This window comes from Cetorhinus maximus, chromosome 8 (assembly GCF_964194155.1).
Source record: "Cetorhinus maximus chromosome 8, sCetMax3.hap1.1, whole genome shotgun sequence".
Lineage (NCBI taxonomy): Eukaryota > Metazoa > Chordata > Chondrichthyes > Lamniformes > Cetorhinidae > Cetorhinus > Cetorhinus maximus.
The window spans coordinates 130,344,646-130,364,866 of NC_135886.1; the positions used below are offsets into that span (position 1 = coordinate 130,344,646).

Here is a 20,221-nt window from a genome sequence, read left to right on the forward strand (position 1 = left end):
CATTCATGGGATAACCTTTCACGCACTTGCGCATCCCTAATTGCCCTTGTTCAGAGGGCATTTAGGAGTCAACTACATTTCTGTCGGTCTGCAGTCACATGTAGGATGGCAGATTTCCTTCCCTAAAGCATGTTAGTGAACCAGATGGGTTTTTACAACAATCGGCAATGGTTTCATGGTCATCATCAGACTTTTTTAATGCCAAATTTTTTTTTATTGAAATCAAATTTAACCATCTGCCTTGGTGGGATTCGAACCCCGGTCCCCAGAGCATTACCCTGGGTCTCTGGAATACTACTCAGTGACAATACCAGGGATTTGTGTAGCTGCTCCAGGACCAGTATTTCTGGTAATTGGAGAGAAGCCCATTGTCTGGGCTGTCCTCCTCTTGGCTAAAGGAAGCTACATAAAAGAGTGGCTATATTTATTCTGTATGTTTTGAGCAAATTGAATTGCCAGTTGCTGGGGTTCTGGTCTCTTTATCATTACTGTGCTGTGCTTAATTATAATTACTATGCTGACTGCTGTTGAAGTTTATGAAAGTAATATACTTTTTTTACTGTATTAATACCACTTGTTGGGGAAAGGGAACAGGGAAAATATTCCTGAAATTGTGAACATTTTTTTTAATGAGTTGTGGCTCACTCTTCCTTCTTCGCTGAAAGGCATGAGTTTTTAGTGAGATATGAGAGGCCCCTTGGGGATGAGCGACCATAATATGATAGAATGACTTGGTTGATTCTGAGACTTGGGTCCTGAATCTTAATAAAGGAAACTACGATGGCATGAGGTGGGAGTTAGCTATGATGGATTGGGAACGTTACTTAAAGGGATGACGGTGGATCGGCAATGGCAAACATTCAAAGAACGCATGGGTGAACTGCAACAATTGTTTATTCCTGTCTGGCGCAAAAGTAAAACAGTGGCCAAACCATGGCTTACAAGGGAAATTAGAGATAGTATTAGATGCAAGGAAGAGGCATACAAATTGGCCAGAAAAAACAACAGACCTGAGGATTGGGAGCAGTTTAGAATTCAGCAAAGCAGGACCGAGGGGTTGATTAAGAAGAGGAAGATAGAGTACGAGAGTAAGCTTGCAGCGAACATAAAAACTGACTGTGAAAGTTTCTATAGGTATGTGAAGAGAAAAAGATTGGTGAAGACAAATGTAGGTCCCTTACAGTCAGAAACAGGGGAATTTATAATGGGGAACAAAGAAATGGCTGACCAACTAAATATATACTTTGGTTCTGTCTTGTTTTCTTTTTGAGTCTTGGTTATATTTATTTTAGAATTGGTAGAATTTTTTTCACTTTTTTGTATTTTTTATATATCAGATCCTGAATATAAAAAGTTTTTGGAGAGTTATAATAATGCAGATGATGAGAAAAATTCAAACAATCCCGAAACACTTCTGGAGGAAATCGAAGCCAAAACGAAAGAGTTAGCAGGTAAAATGAGCTTTTTAAATAAGTCTGATCAGTTTCCAAGCTCACATCCATTTACCTGTCACAGTTTGTAGATAAAAATGACAATTGCAAAATTTGATGCAGAATTAATTTACCAATCGTATGCCCTTCAATCTTAATGTATAAACCCTTAACTGCACTTTTTTTTCTAAATGTGATTATCCTTAATGTAGGGCTACACTAATTAACAAGATTTATTTCCTTAATCTTCCCTTGTGGTTGTGATGTTCCTTTGCCGGGCTATATGTATACATTGCATCACATCATTCTCATCTGCCAGTCAGAAGTTTGGTAATTCTTTGAGAGGCAGAAACGCATCTGTCATTATCACACATGCATAATCAGGCCTTGCCTTGAACAACTTGCATGCATGCCATTTAAATTATTTTAAAACACATTTCCCATTATCTGCTGCTTGTATTTGTTCTTCTGTTCTTCTGCTGTGCTGCTGTGCTCCTTTTTCACCACATACTTGCATGGCCCTGATGAAATTCTAAACCAGGTAAAGTAGTCCAATACATATAATACTAGACTAGTATCAGCACGGTTATGAATTCAAATCTTACCATGAATTGAATTCAATGAATTGGTGAGCTGACGTCTGAAAATATGACATTGAAACAGTTGGGTATCTGTGGTTATTGTTTAATCCAACTGATTTACTAATCCCCTTCTAGGGAAGGAATCTGTTTACATCTGTCCATTCTGGGATGGCATGTGCCCCTAGTCCATTCTAAATAGTTGACTCTTGATACCCTCAGAAGCATCCTAGAAAGTCACTCAAGGCGACAAGAGTTATCCCTAAGAAATTCAGCCCTGATTATACGTGCACGAATGGACTGACCACATTTTATACATGCTGGCTCATTCACACTAGCTCATTTTACATTAATACTTTCAACCCATGACACAATGGACTCTTATTCCAAATAACCATTTGCCACAAGGGTTATGTGATATAACATCGAATATACAGGATAGAAAGCAGCCATTTGGTCCAACCAGTCATACCATGTTTATGCTCCACTTGTTGTTTCCAACCTTCCTCGTCCAACTATATCAGCTTAATCCTCTATTCCATTCCCCCTCATATGCTTACCTAGCTTTCCCTTAAATACATCTATACTTTTAGCCTCAACCACTTCCTGTGGTCCCACATTCACACCACTCTCTGGGAAAATAAGTTTCTTCTGAATTTCCCATTTGGTTTATTTTATATATTTATGTTTTCCCAGTATTAGGGTGCTATTTATTCAGAAGTCAAAATCAAAAGTTTTTTGCATGGATGTAAATGGATGAAATAATTATTTATTTCCATTTGACAGCTAAGAAAACCACACCCCTTTTGGACTACGTGAAAAATAAACAGGTAATGACTCCCTGGTTTTTTCTTTGTAATTAAAAAGTCAAAATATGGAAAAGCAATTTTGTGTTTATTCAGAATATGTCACTGATTGTCTCTTGTGTGTCACCATTTCCTTCCTTTCCCCACACCATTCTGACACCAGAGAATACGAGAGGAAAAAAGAGAAGAGAGGAGGAGAAGAGAGCTGGAAAAGAGGCGACTTCGAGAAGAGGAAAGGAGAAAATGGAGAGAGGATGAAAGGCGGAAAAGGAGAGAAGCAGAGAAGCAAAAGAAGATGTTGGAGAAAGGATTTGATAAAGATAAGGACAGATCAAAGGATGAACCAAAGATAAAGGTACCCTAAATACTGCCAATATTCTAACAAAATCACTTTTTATTTAACATTTTTCTAAAATATGTCAACAAAATATCATTGTGTATCTGTAGCTTCTGAAGAAGTCAGATAAAGGGGATGATTCCAGTTTAGAAAAGCCCAGGGAGAAAGTGAAGAAACTGGAGAGAGAAAGAGCTAAAGAGGACAGATCATTCGCTGGACAGAGTAAACGCCTGGAGAGTGCCATCCGGGAAGATAAAGGAAAGAAGTGAGTGAGAATAAATTAAATTGTTTGTATCTTTTTCCAGTCTTATTATTTGATTGCTGGTTCAGTATGCACATTCTCTTGCCCATGGTACTAAATTGGTGTGGTTTGCATGCACACTGCATTCAAGGAGGAACTTGGTACAAATTGTAAGGAATTGTGCATTCTGAGCTCATTGTCATGAGCTTAACACTCAAGAACTGGGTTCTTCCCTGTATAAGTTCAGAATCGCTGCATTGTCAATCCTGATCAGACTTCTCTTGGTATTTTTCTTCCAGTATACCTTGAGGCATTTCCTAGGTGATTTTTCGATGATTTTTTTTTTTAGCAATCAGCTATGTTTGCTAGCTTAGATAAACCTCTTCTTTCTCAATTTTGAGCATCGATTCCTGGCAAAGGCAACAGACTGGAATATGCTGTAGCATCTGCTAAAGCACCTTTCGAAATGTTCATTTGGGGTTGGCATGAGTGGCCGGGCTTGTATATATTTTCTACCTCCTCCTTTCCTGTGTAAGACCACATTTAGAATATTGTGAGCAATTTTGGGCCCCGTATCTCAGGAAGGATGTGCTGGCCCTGGAGAGGGTGCAGAGGAGGTTCACGAGAACGATCCCAGGAATGAAAGGCTTAACATATGAGGAACGTTTGAGGACTCTGGGTCTATACTCGATGGAGTTTAGAAGGATGAGGGGGGATCTGATTGAAACTTACAGAATACTGAAAGGCCTGGATAGAGTGGACGTGGGGAAGATGTTTCCATTAGTAGGAGAGACTAGGACCCGAGGGCACAGCCTCAGAGTAAAGGGAAGACCTTTTAGAACAGAGATGAGGAGAAACTTCTTTAGCCAGAGAGTGGTGAATCTATGGAATTCATTGGCACAGAAGGCTGTGGAGGTCAGGTCATTGAGTGTATTTAAGACCGAGATAGATAGGTTCTTGATTGGTAAGGGGTTAAAGGTTACGGGGAGGAGGCGGGAGAATGGGGTTGAGAAACTTATCAGCCATGATTGAACGGCTGAGCAGACTCGATAGGCCGAATGGCCTAATTTCTGCTCCTAAGTCTTATGGTAAGAGTATTTGCTAGAATTTGTGGGCTCAGATCTGTATCTTTCCATTCTGGACTGCTAGCATACTGCACTGCAGAACAGTGTGGGGAGTTTAAACTTGTCTGTTGAAGGAACAATCTATGGTGAGGCATCTATGTATGATAGTGGAAAAAGACTGGAGGTTTGGTAACTACTCCAAACCCTTATCTGGATCAATAAGGTATGATTCAAGTAGATATTGTACTATGAATGAATGAATTTGCATTTATGTAGAACCTGTCACAACCTCAGGAAGTCCCAAAGAGTTTTACTGCCAGTTAAGTACTTTTGAGGTTAATTTGCATTGTGGGAAATGCAGTGGTTAATTTGCACACAGGTCGGTCCCATAAATAAATGTTCACATAGTCTGTTTCGCAGATGTTGGTTGAGGGATAAATATTGGCCAGGATACCAGAAGGAACTCTCAGGCTGTTCCACAGAATAGTGCCTTGGGATCGTTTACATCCACCCAAGTGCACAAAAGGGGCCTCAGTTTAACTTCTCATCTGAAAGGTGGCAGCTCTGACAGTGCACCGATCTCATTGTTGTACTGAATTGTGAGCTTGGAGTGGTTTTTTTTTTTGTAAAAATATACTTTATTCATAAAATATCTTCAATCACATTCCAAACCATTTCAAAAACAACATTACAAGGGTACAATCCAGGTTAAACTTTTACAAAATGTATCACCAGGTGCATCAGTACAAACAGTATTACAATCATTTACAGCCTTTCATTTTGATCTGTACAGCCCGAGGGGCTCTAAACAGTTCCCAGTCTCTCGGTGCGCTGTGGTAGAAAGGTCTTAGACAGCGACCCTTCCCCATTGCGCCTTTGCGGCAGCTGCCCCAAGCTTTAGTGCGTCCCTCAGCACGTAGTCCTGGACTTTGGATTGTGCCAGTCCGCAACAATCGGTCGGGGACAACTCTTTGTGCTGGAAGACCAACAAGTTTCGGGCAGACCAAAGCGCGTCTTTCACCGAGTTGATGATCCCCCAGCTGCAGTTGATGTTTGTCTCGGTGTGTGTCCCTGGGAACAGCCCGTAGAGCACAGAGTCCTGTGTCACAGAACTGCTCGGGATGAACCTCGACAGCAACCACTGCATCTCTCTCCAGACTTTCTTTGCAAAGGCACAATCCACAAGGAGGTGAACAACGGTCTCTTCCCCACCACAGCCACCTCGAGGGCAACGTGCAGAGGGGGTGAGACTCCTGGCGTGTAGGAAGGATCTGACGGGGAGGGCCTTTCTCACCACCAGCCAAGCTACGTCTTGGTGCTTGTTGGAAAGTTCTGGCGATGAGGCATTCTGCCAAATGACTTTGACAGTCTGCTCGGGGAACCATCCCACAGGGTCCACCCTCTCCTTATCCCTCAGGGCCTCTAGAACGTTACGTGCTGACCACTGCCTGATGGACTTGTGGTCAAAGGTGTTTTTCTGCATAAATTTTTCCACCAGGGACAGGTGGTACGGCACGGTCCAACTACTTGGAGCGTTCCGCGGCAGCGTGGCCAGACCCATCCTTCGCAACACCGGGGACAGGTAGAACCTCAGCACGTAGTGACACTTGGTGTTTGCGTACTGAGGGTCTACGCACCGCTTGATGCAGCCACACACAAAGGTGGCCATCAGTATGAGGGCGATGTTGGGCACGTTTTTTCCCCCTTTATCTAGAGGCTTGTACATCGCGTCCCTGCGGACACGATCCATTTTCGACCTCCAGATAAAGCGGAAGATGGCTCGAGTGATCGCCATCGCGCAGGAGTCTGGAATGGGCCAGACCTGCGCCACGTACAGCAACAGCGAGAGTACCTCACACCTGATGACCAGGTTCTTACCCGCAATGGAGAGGGAGCGTCGCTCCCACATGCCCAGTTTCCTTTTCACCATAGCCACTCGCTCCTTCCAGTTTCTAACGCATGCCCCGGTCCCTCCGAACCATATCCCCAGCACCTTCAGGCCGTCAGCCCTGACAGTGAAGGGGACAAAGGATCGGTCAGCCCAGTTCCCAAAGAACATGGCCTCGCTCTTCCCACGATTTACCTTGGCTCCCGAGGCCAGTTCGAACTGGTCGCAGATGTGCATCAGTCTGCGCACCGACAGCGGATCCGAGCAGAAGACGGCGACGTCGTCCATGTACAGGGAGGCTTTTACCTGAGTGCCTCCACTGCCTGGGATCGTCACTCCTCTTATGCCCGGATCCTTCCTGATGGACTCGGCAAAGGGTTCTATGCAACACACGAAAAGGACAGGCGAGAGAGGACAGCCCTGCCTGACTCCAGATTTAATCGGAAAGCTATCTGTTTCCCACCCATTGATTGAGACTGCGCTACTGATGTTAGTGTAGAGCAGTTGGATCCAATTTCGAATTCCCTCCCCAAACCCCATTTTGGAGAGCACATCCCCCATGTAGGTGTGCGATATTCTGTCAAAGGCCTTCTCCTGATCCAAGCTGATGAGGCAGGTATCCACACCCCTGTCCTGTACATAGGCAATCGTATCCCTGAGCAGCGCCAGGCTGTCAGAGATCTTTCTGCCTGGCACAGAGCAGGTCTGGTCAGGGTGAATCACCAATTCCAGAGCGGATTTGACCCGATTGGCGATGACCTTGGACAGAATCTTATAGTCCACATTCAACAGTGAAATGGGTCGCCAATTTCTAATTTCCTCCCTTTCCCCCTTGTGCTTGTAGGTGAGGGTGATGATGCCTTTCCTCATGGATTCTGACATACTACCGGCCAGGAGCATACTCACGTACACTCCTAGCAGGTCTGGGCCGATCAAGTCCCACAGAGCCGAATACAACTCCGCCGGCAAGCCGTCGCTTCCGGGAGTTTTACTCTTCTCGAAGGACTCAAGGGCCTTAGTCAGTTCATCAGGAGTTAGCGGTTTGTCCAGGCTCTCCCGCGTACTGTGGTCTAAGACCTCCGTGATAGAGGACAGGAAGGACTGGGAGGCCGTGCTGTCCGTGGGCTTCACGTCATACAATCCGGCATAAAAGGATTTGCTGATCCTCAGAATGTCGGACCGTGATGACTTTACTGAGCCGTCTTCTTCCTTCAGGCTGCTGATCACAGAGCGCTCTCTGTGTACCTTTTGGAAGAAGAAACGTGAGCACGTCTCATCCTGCTCCACGGAGCGGACTCCGGAACGGAAGATGATCTTGGAGGCCTCCGAGGCAAAGTGCGAGGCTTGCTGGCCCTTCACCTCTTGGAGCTCCTCCTTGACATCGACCCCCATCGACTGCAGCCGGAGCAGATTCTGCATCTTTTTCTGGAGTCGGGACATTTCCCTCTGTTCCTTTCTAGCTTTCTGGGTGCCTTTGAGGATGAAAAACCTCTTGATGCTTCCCTTGATCGCTTCCCACCAGTGTGTCAGGGACTCAAAGAGGGGTTTCACGGTTCTCCAACCTTTGTAATCCCTCTTGAGCTCCTCAATGTTCTCTGGGGTCAGCAGTTGCACATTTAGCTTCCATGTCCCCCTGCCCACCCTCAGGTCCTTCTCCAAGTGGCAGTCCGCCAGTAGGAGGCAGTGGTCAGAGAAGAACACCGGCTTGACCTCGGTGGATCTGACTGTGAATGCACGGGACACAAACAGGAAGTCTATCCTGGAACGAATGGACCCGTCTGGCCGCGACCAGGTGTATCTACGCTGCGCTCCGTCTGCAGGGTTGCTGAAGACGTCGTGCAGCTTGGCATCCTTAACTGTTTCCATCAGGGATCTGGACGTAGCGTCCAATCTGCTGCCGGCCCTGCCGGATCGTCCAGCCGCATCGATGATGCAGTTGAAGTCACCGCCCAGAATGACCGGCCTGGAGGTCGCCAGCAGCAGTGGGAGCTGCTGAAAAACCTCCAGCCGCTCAGCCCCTTGTGCCGGACCATACACGTTAATTAACCGGAGTGGAGCGTTCTTGTACATTATGTCTGCTACGAGGAGTCGCCCGCCCACCGCCTCCTTGACCTCGGAGACGGTGAAGTTACCTCCCCGCAGCAGAATACCCAGGCCGGAGGAACGAGAGTCGTTTCCGCCCGACCAGATCGATGGCCCGTGGGACCACCATCGTGACCATTGCCTGTAGGAGCTGAGGTGCGGTATCGCACACTCCTGCAGAAACAACAGGTCAGCTTTGATCTTGGCTAGGTAGTCCAAGGTCGCAACACATCGCGTAGTAGATTTAATGCTACGCACATTTATGGATACAATCTTTAAACCCATTTTAAAGCATTTATTCTCCTACCAAACCCACTGTCTCTGAGAGTCCCAGACCTTTAGTCTGCTCCTTCATACCCGTAGTGAGCTCAAATTCCTTCACTTTGGATGGGCTGAGGTAGATCTCCTTGGCCGTGTTCTGCTCCGGTGGCATCTGGAGGTTCACGTAGAGAGTGGGTTTTGAGATGACCTTTGCTGGAGAAGCTTCTCCAAAACTCACCCCCTCTGGGGTGTTGCTGTTCCCGGCTTCCTGGGGCTGGGGTGCGATGATTGCCTCACTGCTCCCAGATTCCAGGGGCTGTGGTGCACTGGCCTCCTCAGGTTGCAGGCAAAGTTGGGGTGCGCTGGTCTCCTTGTTGTCTCCAATTTTCTGGAGCTCGGGTGTCTCGTCCTCCAACGCCCTGGAGCTTTGCCGCCTCTTCTGTCGGTGCCGCCCTGGCACTTCATCATCCGAAGAGCTGCTGCCCTTGTCATCCATGTCGGATGGGAGACGCCTCTTGCCGCTTCTCTGGGAAACGCCTTTGCTTCTTCTTCGCTCCCTCTTACTTTTCTTGTTCTTCACCGTCCGCCACTCCCCCTGCTGCTTTTCCACTGCTGCCTCCTCCTCCATTGATTCGCTGTCCTGAGGACTGGGAGGTACAGGGGGTAGTGCTGCTGATTGGCTCTCTGTTGCCTCGATCTCTTTCTCCTCCTTGTCTCTCTCTGTGTCCTCCTTTGTCCCGTTGAGCTCCCTGGGGGCCTTGGTGGTTGGAGTGACACGAAACATTTCTTCTGCTTCCCCCTGGTCGGCTTTGGCTGCCTGTGCGTAAGTACGGCAGCGTTTGGGGCAGGTCCTGTAGAGGTGACCTGCCTCGCCCCACAGGTTGCAGCACTTGGCCTGTTTGCAGTCTTTTGTCTGGTGCCCTTCCTGTTTGCAGATCTTGCAGAGGGAGGCGCTGCAGTTGGCCGCCACATGACCAGCCTTGCCGCATGAGCGACAATGCTTGGGTTGCCCAGCGTAGACCAGGTAGCCACGGTTTCCCCCGATAGCGAAACTGGAAGGAGGGTGGAAAATGGCTCCCTTACCATCGGTCTTTAGCGTGACCTTAAACAGGCGTTTGCCTGTCCAGATCCCCAAGTCGTCTCGAATCTCGGTGCCGCTCCCCACCTTATCGAAGTACCTGGTGAGGAAGGTGACCACGTCGGCGACAGGGACGAAGGGGTTGTACACATGCACCATCACCACATGTTCCCGTTGCAACGGCAGAGAAAAGTGCGGCTCCGCCGTCAGGATCTTCATCTCCGGCAGGTCTCTCTTCTCCTCGAACACCCTCAGGAGCTGGACGCAGTCTGCCACCCGCTTGAACATCACGTCAAAATAACCACCTTTACGGGAGTCATGCAGGGTGAAGATCTCCGGAGCTTCGAAGCCGCACGCCTTCAACAGGATCCTCCTGGTGAAGAAGCCCCGATCCATAGGTGATCCTCCTTCGCTGTGGTTCACCGTGACTCGGACGGTGATAGGTAACCCACGGTATGGATTTGGATTGCGATTGGTTATAGCCCTTCCATCCCGACCTTGCCTTGGCAGGACCATGGTGTCGCCCCTGCAACACTTGATCTTAGCCTGGAGTGGTACTTTAACCCACAGCCTCCTAGCTAAGAGATGAGAGTATTACCGCAGACAACACCAAAGCAAAGGGAGTTTGCTGCACGTTTGGCTTGTTGTAATGAGCCATGTTAATCAGAAATCTAAATTGTCATGGTGTTCAAAAAGAACTGGTATGAATTGGCCCATACAATTTTACCAGTACACTTATTCATCTGACGTGCTAGAATATAATCTATCGTTCTTCGTACCAATTAGCCATCGCATGCAATGAATTGCATATAGTTAAGTTGTGAAATTAAATCTGTTAATTTATTGGCTGGCATCAGGAAAAGATGAATAGGAAACTGTCAGATTGTCACAAAAATCCAACTACCTCACTTACTTTCTTCATGGAAGAAAAACCGTTCACCCCAGTCTGATCTAGATGCGTCTCTAGCGCCATGTTACTTGTTTGACTCTTAACGCATTCTAGAAAGTACTCAGTTTTAAAACCTTTATTAAGGTGCACCATCTTCTCAAAGCAACAAGTGACGGTCAACAAATGTAACCTTGGTAGCATTCAATATGTCCCAAAACAAATATAATTTATGTTTTTTAAAAAACAATTCTGTTGTAACTCTGAGTAAGTTTTACTTTGTTTGGGCTGACAGGGTTGAAGATGATGGTGGAAGAGACTACCGGGATAGAGAGGAAAGGGAGCGTGAGAGAAGGCTGAAGGAGAAAGAGCGTCAGAAACGGCAGGACGAAGAAAGGTGGAAGGCAAGGGAACGATGTGAGGCTGACAAACCTTTCAGAAAAAAAGATGAAGAGATCAAAAAGGAAAAGGATCAAACAAATGAAAAGGCCAGGAAGAAGGAGAGCTCCGAGACTACGTCAAGCTATGACAAGTTGGAGAAAGGAAAAGAGGAGAAGAAGGAAGATAGTATAGCAAAAAAGGAACGAATCCGAAATAAGGTACAGCAGTGTTTCCTTTAGAGCCTTTTGTAATAGAAACAAATAGAACAAAGGAAGGGTGTTGGTAAAATCAGCACTGCTTTCCACAGCAATATTAACAGCTATGTTGCAAATATAATACTCAGCCATCACTTCTCCTGATAGTGCATTTTGGAGCCATTTCATCAAATGTCTTGACATTGATTTTGGTTTTTTGGTTGATATGCATTGACATAGATAGCAATCATGAATGTAATTTATCAATTAATGGACTTAACTAGTTAAAATTGCTAACATGAACCCCCGCTCCTAATAATTCCATGAAAGTGAATTTTGAGTACAATTTCGGTGGCTTGATTTCAATATAATGTGTGGAAATGTTTAGGTTAATTTATAGCTACTAATAACTAAGTTTTTTTTTAACCCTGGTCTGTGGTAGTATTGAAACCAAACAGTGCAATATCCACTTTATTTCAAAAGTAAGGAATACCTTTAAGGGTACCTCACTTGGCCTGAGTTTACCCAATGTAGACATCCTGTTTTAAGCTTTCTAAGATTGACGTATTGACAGTGTTACTCTGGAATATAGTTATAAATTGTGCACTTTGCTCTTAAGATTTTATTGCATTGCCTGCAATGTGCTTAATTAAAGAAAAGGCATTTTACCATATTGAAATGTGATGATATTTAATCCAGCTTTCAAAATTGTAATACATCTGGATATTTTCAGTTTTTTTACTTGTTTCTATTTACAGGACCGCCCGACTATGCAGCTGTACCAACCGGGGGCACGGAGCCGCAGCCGATTAATGACATGTGCAAAGTCTAGCGAGAGCAGCATAAAGCAGCCAGAAGCAAGTGAGGAGAAAAAAGAGGAATTTGAGGCTTCCAGGAATATTGCAGAAAAGGAGAGTGAAGAATGAAAAGGCTGCTGCTAGTTCAAAGGTTGAGCAGTTGTGGCACACCAAGCAAGTATGGGGAAGTCCAAAAGTGTGCTTATTGGAGAGGAGTTCCGAGAACAAGACTGGTGTGGTTGCTTGTCAGATAAAATATTTGAAACTGGTAATTTCCCTGTTTTAAGAATGGAGGTTTTATTTTGCCATCACGATTGTGACAGGGCACAAAGGTGCAAGATTATTGCAGTTGGTGGTTGACTGGGATGTAAATTAGACACTGCGCTTACTAGACAGGTGCTAGTGACTCTGAAAATGTTCTAGCCAACAGCTTTGATATATTAATGACATCCCATCATTTGCTTCAGTAGGCAAATAGCAAGTAAAGGAAATATTCTGTCAGCTACAGCAGAATTGTACCAGCAAATGCTAGTAACTTACCTGGGTCGTAAGTTAAATAAAAGTTTGGTGCACCATTACAGATTATAACATGGGAGACCAAATTCTTAGTGGCCTTATTGACCTTTTCACTTGTGGAATGTATGAAAAGGCCCAGGGAGGAGGGGTGGGGAGTGGAATTTCGCAGTTGTTCTTTCATATTTGCTATAAGTGCTGCATTTTAGGGTTAGACTTGTCTATAACGAAGAACTTGGAAAAAGTACCGGTTGCAATCTATATTGAAGGGACTGAAGGTTATGTAATTCTTCAGTTTATTCTTTATACTCTTTAAAAGTTTAGTTAATAGGTTAAAGTGATTTCGGTGGGAACAGCTTAGAAAAATTTAACTTTGTTCATTTCTTGTTTCTGTGCCAATCCAGTTCTTTTAACTCAAATTGTACCCCATTGCCCAGTCATATATAAAGTACATATAAGAACTTATTATATAATAGTTGGAAATGATTCATACTTGCCTCTTCATGTGACATCAAAAATTTGTTTTCAATATAACTCCCTCACCGTTTCATTCGTGGCACTATTCCTTGTCTTAGGAAGCCTCCAACAGTGCCACTGCCTGGCCATCCAGCAGAGGGTGCTGATAACATGGCAACCTGGAGTCTTTATGTGTTGATGCTTAGTGTTATGGAAACCTGCTGTTGGATGGATAGATGTGTACGCCTTTTATTAAACAAAGGTACTGGAATGGTAGTCTGATTTTGGAGTAGGATAAACAGTTGAACTTCATTGTGATGGGGGGTTGTGGGGGGTTTTCCTAGAAGGGAGAAATCAAATCTGTTCAGTAACCAGTTTTATTTTGAAAATTTACTTCTGAAGAGTGTAACTAGTTTTGGATCATGTGTGGCAGAATAAACAGGTAAATATTGAGCCTGTTTCTTGATCCCTGATTTGCAACATTGCTGGTTCCTTGTGCTTTTTTACATCTGGTGGACATTGTGCATATGTTCAGGGCCTGTGAAACTGTAACAATCAAAAAGAAACGCAACTAGGAACAGCAAACACTGTTGGCTTTACTTTTTATTTAGCATTAGAAAGGTTGCAAAGCTGGTGGTACATTCCAAGAACTGTTGAAACGATTCCTTCAGTAGAAAATTGAAATTTTTGCTATTTTTAATTCTCAAGGCTATGCATTTGCTTTTTTTCATGAATTGTTTATATTTTTAAGTGTTGAACACTTGCAATCAATAAATATAAATGACAAAGTGCGTGCAGTTCCGTTTTGTCCAGAAATGAGCAGTTTTAACGGCATCCTTTATTAATTTGGGTATGTTTCTAGACTGTCGTAGAATCTTACAGAAAAAGACTATTCAGGCCATCATGCTTGTATTGGCTCCTTTGGAAGAGCTGTCCAATTTCGTTCCATACCATTACTTTTTCCCCATATGTCCTCAAGTACATGCTGCACTTATGCACAAATAAGGGGTGAGTACAAAATCTCTGTTGCAGTTGCCCTTTTATACATGCTGGCAAAATCGCTGTAGCTATTAACAGCTGATCTCTCAATGGGTGAACTCACTACTCAAAATGTAATTAACTGTCAGTGGGTGAACAACTGTGCTGATTCTGCCTGGTGAATATGAAGAGCATTGCCCTGGGCTTAGTAGTTTAGGGTTGAGATTCCCCACCTCCAGCAGTCACCCTATGCACACTGCAGCCAGCTGGCTGCACAAGGCTAGGCATAAGTGAGAAGGCCAACTTGACATGAGTTTTCTTGCCAGAATGTAAATTAGAATTTCCAATGGGCACGTAATATGGGAAGGGTAAAGGAAACCTATCTTGGTTTAAAGGAAAATACAAATGGAAAAGTGTGTACAGTGAAGCATGTGCAAGGCATTGTGATGGATCTGAAGGGAAAACATCCCCACAGGACAGACAGAACAGGAAGTAAATTGGCCTCCATATCAATTCCTCTGCTTGGTGGCTACACGAGGGAGCGACACATTTCCACCCTGATCCAGCCTCCCCACTTTATTTATGATAGACTGCAGCACACAAACAGACACCAACTTAAACTGTTGCCATGGCTGAACTCAAAATTAATCTCCTTGAATGTAATCCATCAATCGGAAGAAAAATATCTCCTGATGTATCTTAAAATCACCAAGAAAATTTTAGGATGAATTTTAAAATCCTTTGTCTGGTAAATTAGTTCAACATTGCTTCCTGATGCTAACAGAACAAAAGAACTGAACCAAGAGCAATAAAACAGAAAACGTGACACATGCAATCCTAACAGTTTCGCAAACTTGGTCCTCGTTAATATCCAATAGCCAGCATTGATAGTCAGGATGTTGCATGAGGGAAAAGTTAGTTAATCGTAACTAACTTTACTCTCATCAGATAATCCACCAAAGCTGTCTAGACTCGCCTGTAAACAATGATCACTTACCAGAAGGCTGCTGGTGTCTGTGGAGCCATATCCCAATGTAAAGTATTATTTCTTCCAGAAGAGGGGGGGAAAGAAGACATTCAGGAAGAGGAAAGAGGAAGACATTTTGGGATTAATTTAATTACCTTTGTTGGATATTTGAGTTGAACACCTCGTTGAAAATTCTTTATCCTCATGTTCAAATCTTTCCACAGCTTTGCTACCCACATTTTTCCAACCAATCCCTATCTCTGTAACCTTCTGCAGCCTTACAATTCCTTGAGAATGCTGTGTTCCTCCAACTTCTGGCCATTTGTGCATTTCCAGATCCTTTCACCAACGCCCCCCCCCCCCCCTGCGATCTCTGGCTGTGCCTTCAGTTGTATCAGCCTTAAAGCCCAGTGCTTTGGAATATTTTACTGAATAAAGGTGCTGTGTAAATGTAAATTGTTATATTGGAAAGTGCACTGAGGCAAGAGTGGAAACCAGAAGGCACAAATTGAAAAGCATGAGAATTGATATGGAGGGTCGCATTTAAAAAAAAATTTTTTTAAGGGATTTTCTTTGAATGTGACTGGCTGAATCTGTCAGTGGCTGTATAAGTTATCTGCATTCCCACAATTCTTGCTCTTCCCTGATTTTAATCACTCGCCATGAGCAACCGTGCCTTCGGCTGCCTGGGCCCTAAACTGCAATTTCTTGCCTTAAGCCTCTTTCCCTCTCCTCCTTCAAGATGATCCTTGAAACTTCTTTGAGCGAGTTTTTGTTCACCTGTCCTAATATATCATTATATGACTCTGTCATTTAGCTTGATCACTCCTGTGAAATGCCATGTGATGTTTTCCTGTTTCAAAGGCACAAAATAAATGCAACTTGTTTTGGTTTCAATACAGTATTTAAATTTGTGACAAACCATTGGACCGAAAAGCTCTTTAGAAACTTTGCGATTGCATCATTTCATTCTTTGACTTTTTCTACAGATAGCTAGTCCCCATTCACTCTAGCGCTGGAGAGCAACTAATTTTGGACTCCTGAAAGCAGTCCACTGTGGCTCTTCTCTTGTTTGCACAGTCTCCAATAGCAAGTTGTATTTTTTATATACCGTAGCTCTTTCCACATTGTGTTCTATCCTTTAAATGTCATCGGCATTTTAATTTTGATTTGCATGCAATTTCCTCCTCACCACTTGCATCATCCCAGACCTACCTTAACTTGTATCTGGACTGGTGCCGTGAATAATTATTCTTAGGAGCTTAGACAAAAGACTTAAACCTTTTCGGCCAAAGTTCCTCTAGTTCTTAAATCGTTTAGAAGTGACAGACCTGAAGGTGAAAACATATCCCATTGTTAGTGCTGTTTGATTCTGCCAATTTATTTGCTTTGCAACAGACTACCTTTGATCTGCTCCCACCCCAATAGTTGTCTCACTTAGCTGCATTTTTTAGAGCTGAGTCGGTGATATAGTACACGCTGAGAGCAAACCTCCCTCCATCCATTCAGTTGCCCTGAGTGCAGGAATTGCAATGTTCCAGAATCAACAAAGGAAAAAGATTTTAAGCTTTTGGAGATTTCACAAAGGGCATACAAGACCATCATTAGAAGTCCGAATGTAATGCAGCCCAATGCAAGTTGATCCCTTGCCAAATTCTGAAATCAATTTCACCTGCTCACTCATTCAGTGCTACTTGCCTATATAAGCCAGGTACTGCTGGGATTTTCTGTTCTGTTTGGGTGTTAAGCTTTTCAGTATGTATTTGACTTTTTACCACTTTTTGACAGTTCTGTTTTCTTTGGCATTTTGGATATCTAGTTCCTGCATTAGTTCTTGCTATTGACTCCTGGTTTTTTTGTGTATTACAAGACTGTTATTGCACAATCTTTTTGTCACAAGACTTGGCTGCAGCTGGAATTTCAGCGTAGCAAGCTAATTTTTCAGCACTGTAATTTGCTCCTATGGTAGTTCTAAATTTGAAAAAAGGAAGAGAGCCAGAAGTGATTGTGACAATAAAAAGTATTTTTGTCTAAGTCTTGTTTCATGTATGTTTTTTTTTGTTTCGTCTTGGGATGTGGGTGGCCTTCTGTAGCAAGCCAGCATTTATTGCTCCTCACTAGTTGAGAAGGTGATAGTGGACTGCTGCCTTGAACTGCCGCAGTTGTTGTGGTGAAGGTACTTCCACAGTGCTGTTAGGGAGGATGTTTCTATAATTTTGACCCAATGACAATGAAGGAACAACGCTATCAGTCGAAATTTGGATGGTGTGTGACTTGGAGGCGATGTATGTTCCCATGCATCCAATTCTGTCGCAATACATTAGGGGTTTAAAAACTGGCTCCAGTACACATCTGGCAAGAGTTTGGCAAAAGGATCTCAAATTAGGTGTAGAATTTGGCGTGCTGGTTTTGGTCTCCACTTGCCCCAAACAAGGACACTGGTTTGAGAGGGAGATTATGGTTGAGGCTGGAGGTTCTCTTGCAGGAGTTTTCTCAACCATACCTTGAAGCTGGTATGCTAAGTAAATGCAGGTACATCAGTCGGCTTATATGGGGGAGACCTGGTTTGAGGGTGAAGAGGAAGGGTGGTTGAGGTGCAGTCCAGCCCTGGTGCAGCCTGGACCTTTTGAAAATTGAATAATTTTTTAGCCACACTTTGTAAAGGAGAACAAGGTGGAGATGTTCCTGAAATTGTTCCAGCACTCCTCAGACCCAATGGTTTGCCCTTTATAATGACTGTATTACAACAGCGACTACACTTCTGAAGTAATTAATTGACTGTGAAGGAGATGAAAAATATTCTATAGTTCATGCTCTTATTCTCTGTCAACAGTAGAGAAGCACATTGTGAAGAGACCATTTGCAAACAACAAAATTGCATTTATTTAGAACCCTTAACACTTTGCAGCTGAAGGGATGGCCCCTAACGGTGGAGTTGTTAAAATTGGGGATGTGCAAGAGGCCCAAACTGAAAGAACACAAATATCTCTGAGGGTTGTTGCGATTGAGGAGTTTGCAGAGATGAAGAGGGCTGAGGTCAGAAGAATTTGAAAACAAAGTTGAGAATTTTATAATTGAGATTTTGTTGGACCATTCAGCCTTGGATGAGCTAGGGTAAGCTCAAGCTAAACTCTGGGAAGATCAAATCCTTCATCTTTTGGTCCCTCCCACAAACCCTGTGCTCTCAACATTGATTTCATACCCCCCACTCAACTCCACTTTGTTTACTGACGTCTCTGGTTTAATCATCTGACCCTATATCCTTAATCACGAAGATCATTGGCTTCCACAACAGTAAAGTTGTCCATCTCTGCCTCAGTCCATCTGTCATTGAAATCCTCATCCATGCCTTTGCCACCTCCAGACTCAACTATTCCAATGCTCTCCTGGCTGGCTTTCCATCCTTCACCCTCTGTAAACTTCAACTCATCCAAAGCTCTGTTGAACCATAACCTATCCTGTACTGAGCCCCATGCAGTCATTGACTTCAGCAGGAAGTGTCTACACACCATGGAAAGTAAGGGAGAATATATTATTTATTATTTTAAGTCATTAAAACAATGAGAAAAAGAAAGGTTTTCAGGACGGAGGAAAGTACGATAAAATGTGTCTTTAGCAATTATTGCCAAACCATGAGAGGCATAGTTTAAAAAATACCATGTAAATAAAATGAATAAGTTTTCAAGAAGAAATAATAAATTTGGTTGCGTCTTAAATATATGAAGTGCTAAGAAATCATAAATATTCCAATGAAGCCTGTATGTTTCAGCATCTTTTATGTAGGTGATATTTTATCTAGAGATTTTTATGTTAAAAACTTCTTCAATAAATTTGTTGTATTCAATGGGCAAACCCTTACTGTATTTAGGCTGCATCAGGACAAATAGTAGATGGTCAAAAGTTGTACTCCTCATCCTGCACTATTGGCGAGCAATGCCACAGGAGATCCGCTCATAGATATAATTACCTGCAGCACTGAACATGGGTGGAGGTAATGTTATCGGTCTGTTGATTTGTTTGTAAACAATATATCTCAAACTAATGGAAGGATTTCAATTAAGCTTGTACACAGATAGGGTATGGCTCAAGAAGAAAACTAATTTGTTTTTGGTGAAGGAGAGGATCTGGATCCTGGAATTTTTTTGCAGGATCTGTTAACATTGGAACACAGTGAGTTGGCCTTTGTTTTTAGAATGTTATGAGTGGTTTGATTTAGAATGTTGTTGGTTTTTTTTAGCATATTGTGGGTTGTCTTAGCTGCAGTGGTGGAATTTGTCACAGTTGTCAAAGTGTGAGCAGAGTTTTCAGAGCAGGTTGTTGGATGTAGAGTCCTGAATTGATCTTTTCAGCTTTGTAGTTAGAGCATCAAACATGGAGGGAAAAGGAAGAACTGCAAAATTGTCACAACATTGAGTTAACACAGGATGGCAGAGGCTCTATTAAGTGCTCTCTTTACTTGCAATGGACAACTAGAAATACCCAGGTTCACTCTGAATAATGGCTATTTTCTTTGAGCACTGTGGTCGGTTCAGGATAAATTGATCAGACGAAATTACAATTGCTGTGTCTTGAATTACATCACAAAGCAGCCTCAAAGTCTCGTTTATTCTTATTAAATATTTACCAGGTCCCCCAAGTGTGCCAACAAAAATCTCAAGTAAGCAATATGCCAATCTGTTTACGACATATTTTGTTCTTATACAGCATTAAATTACATAGAATCACATAGAAAGTGTAGCACCAAAAGAGGACATTCAGCCCAACTGTCTATCCCAATATTTATGCTCCACGAGTCTCCTACCACCTATCCTCATCTAATATCTTTCTTATGTGTTGATCTAACTTCCCCTTAAATGCACCTGCTCAACTACTCCTTGTGGTAGCGTGTTCCACATTCTAATCACTTGCTACGTAAAGAAATTTCTCCTAAATTGCCTATTCGATGCTAGTGCTACCAGAAATATTTTATTTTAATTTAAGTACCATTTTACTGTTGTTCTCATTCTGTGGCCTCAAACCCACAAGAACAAAGATTTTATTTGATTGAAACTATAAGAGTCCTGGATTTTGTTCTCTGTGGCAAAGAAATGCTGCTCGATGTTCACTTACTGACTGCTGCCCACAAATGTTTTGCAGCATTGTCAGTGGAGATTTCCTCTCATTCAGGTGCTTTCAATAGGGGATTTGTGGCAGCTGTGAACAGGGCAAGCAATCAATCAGATTGAAGTGTCCTCACTGAGACAGGAGGTATAAAGCAGGAAATATAAATTAGATTTAAATGATG

General features: G+C 43.4%; 1 protein-coding gene across 1 annotated transcript in view; it reads left to right on the forward strand.

The window, feature by feature from the left end:
* The window catches only part of upf3b (UPF3B regulator of nonsense mediated mRNA decay), a 35,548-nt gene extending 21,767 nt beyond the window's left edge, over positions 1 to 13,781 (forward strand). Inside the window, exons 5-10 of the mRNA XM_078547627.1 lie at positions 1,338 to 1,451; positions 2,795 to 2,838; positions 2,978 to 3,169; positions 3,262 to 3,416; positions 10,947 to 11,250; positions 11,985 to 13,781. Of these exons, the coding sequence (XP_078403753.1) occupies positions 1,338 to 1,451; positions 2,795 to 2,838; positions 2,978 to 3,169; positions 3,262 to 3,416; positions 10,947 to 11,250; positions 11,985 to 12,152 (977 nt within the window). The 3' untranslated portion in view covers positions 12,153 to 13,781. The remainder of the gene's footprint in view (positions 1 to 1,337; positions 1,452 to 2,794; positions 2,839 to 2,977; positions 3,170 to 3,261; positions 3,417 to 10,946; positions 11,251 to 11,984) is intronic.
* Positions 13,782 to 20,221: the final 6,440 nt, after the last annotated feature.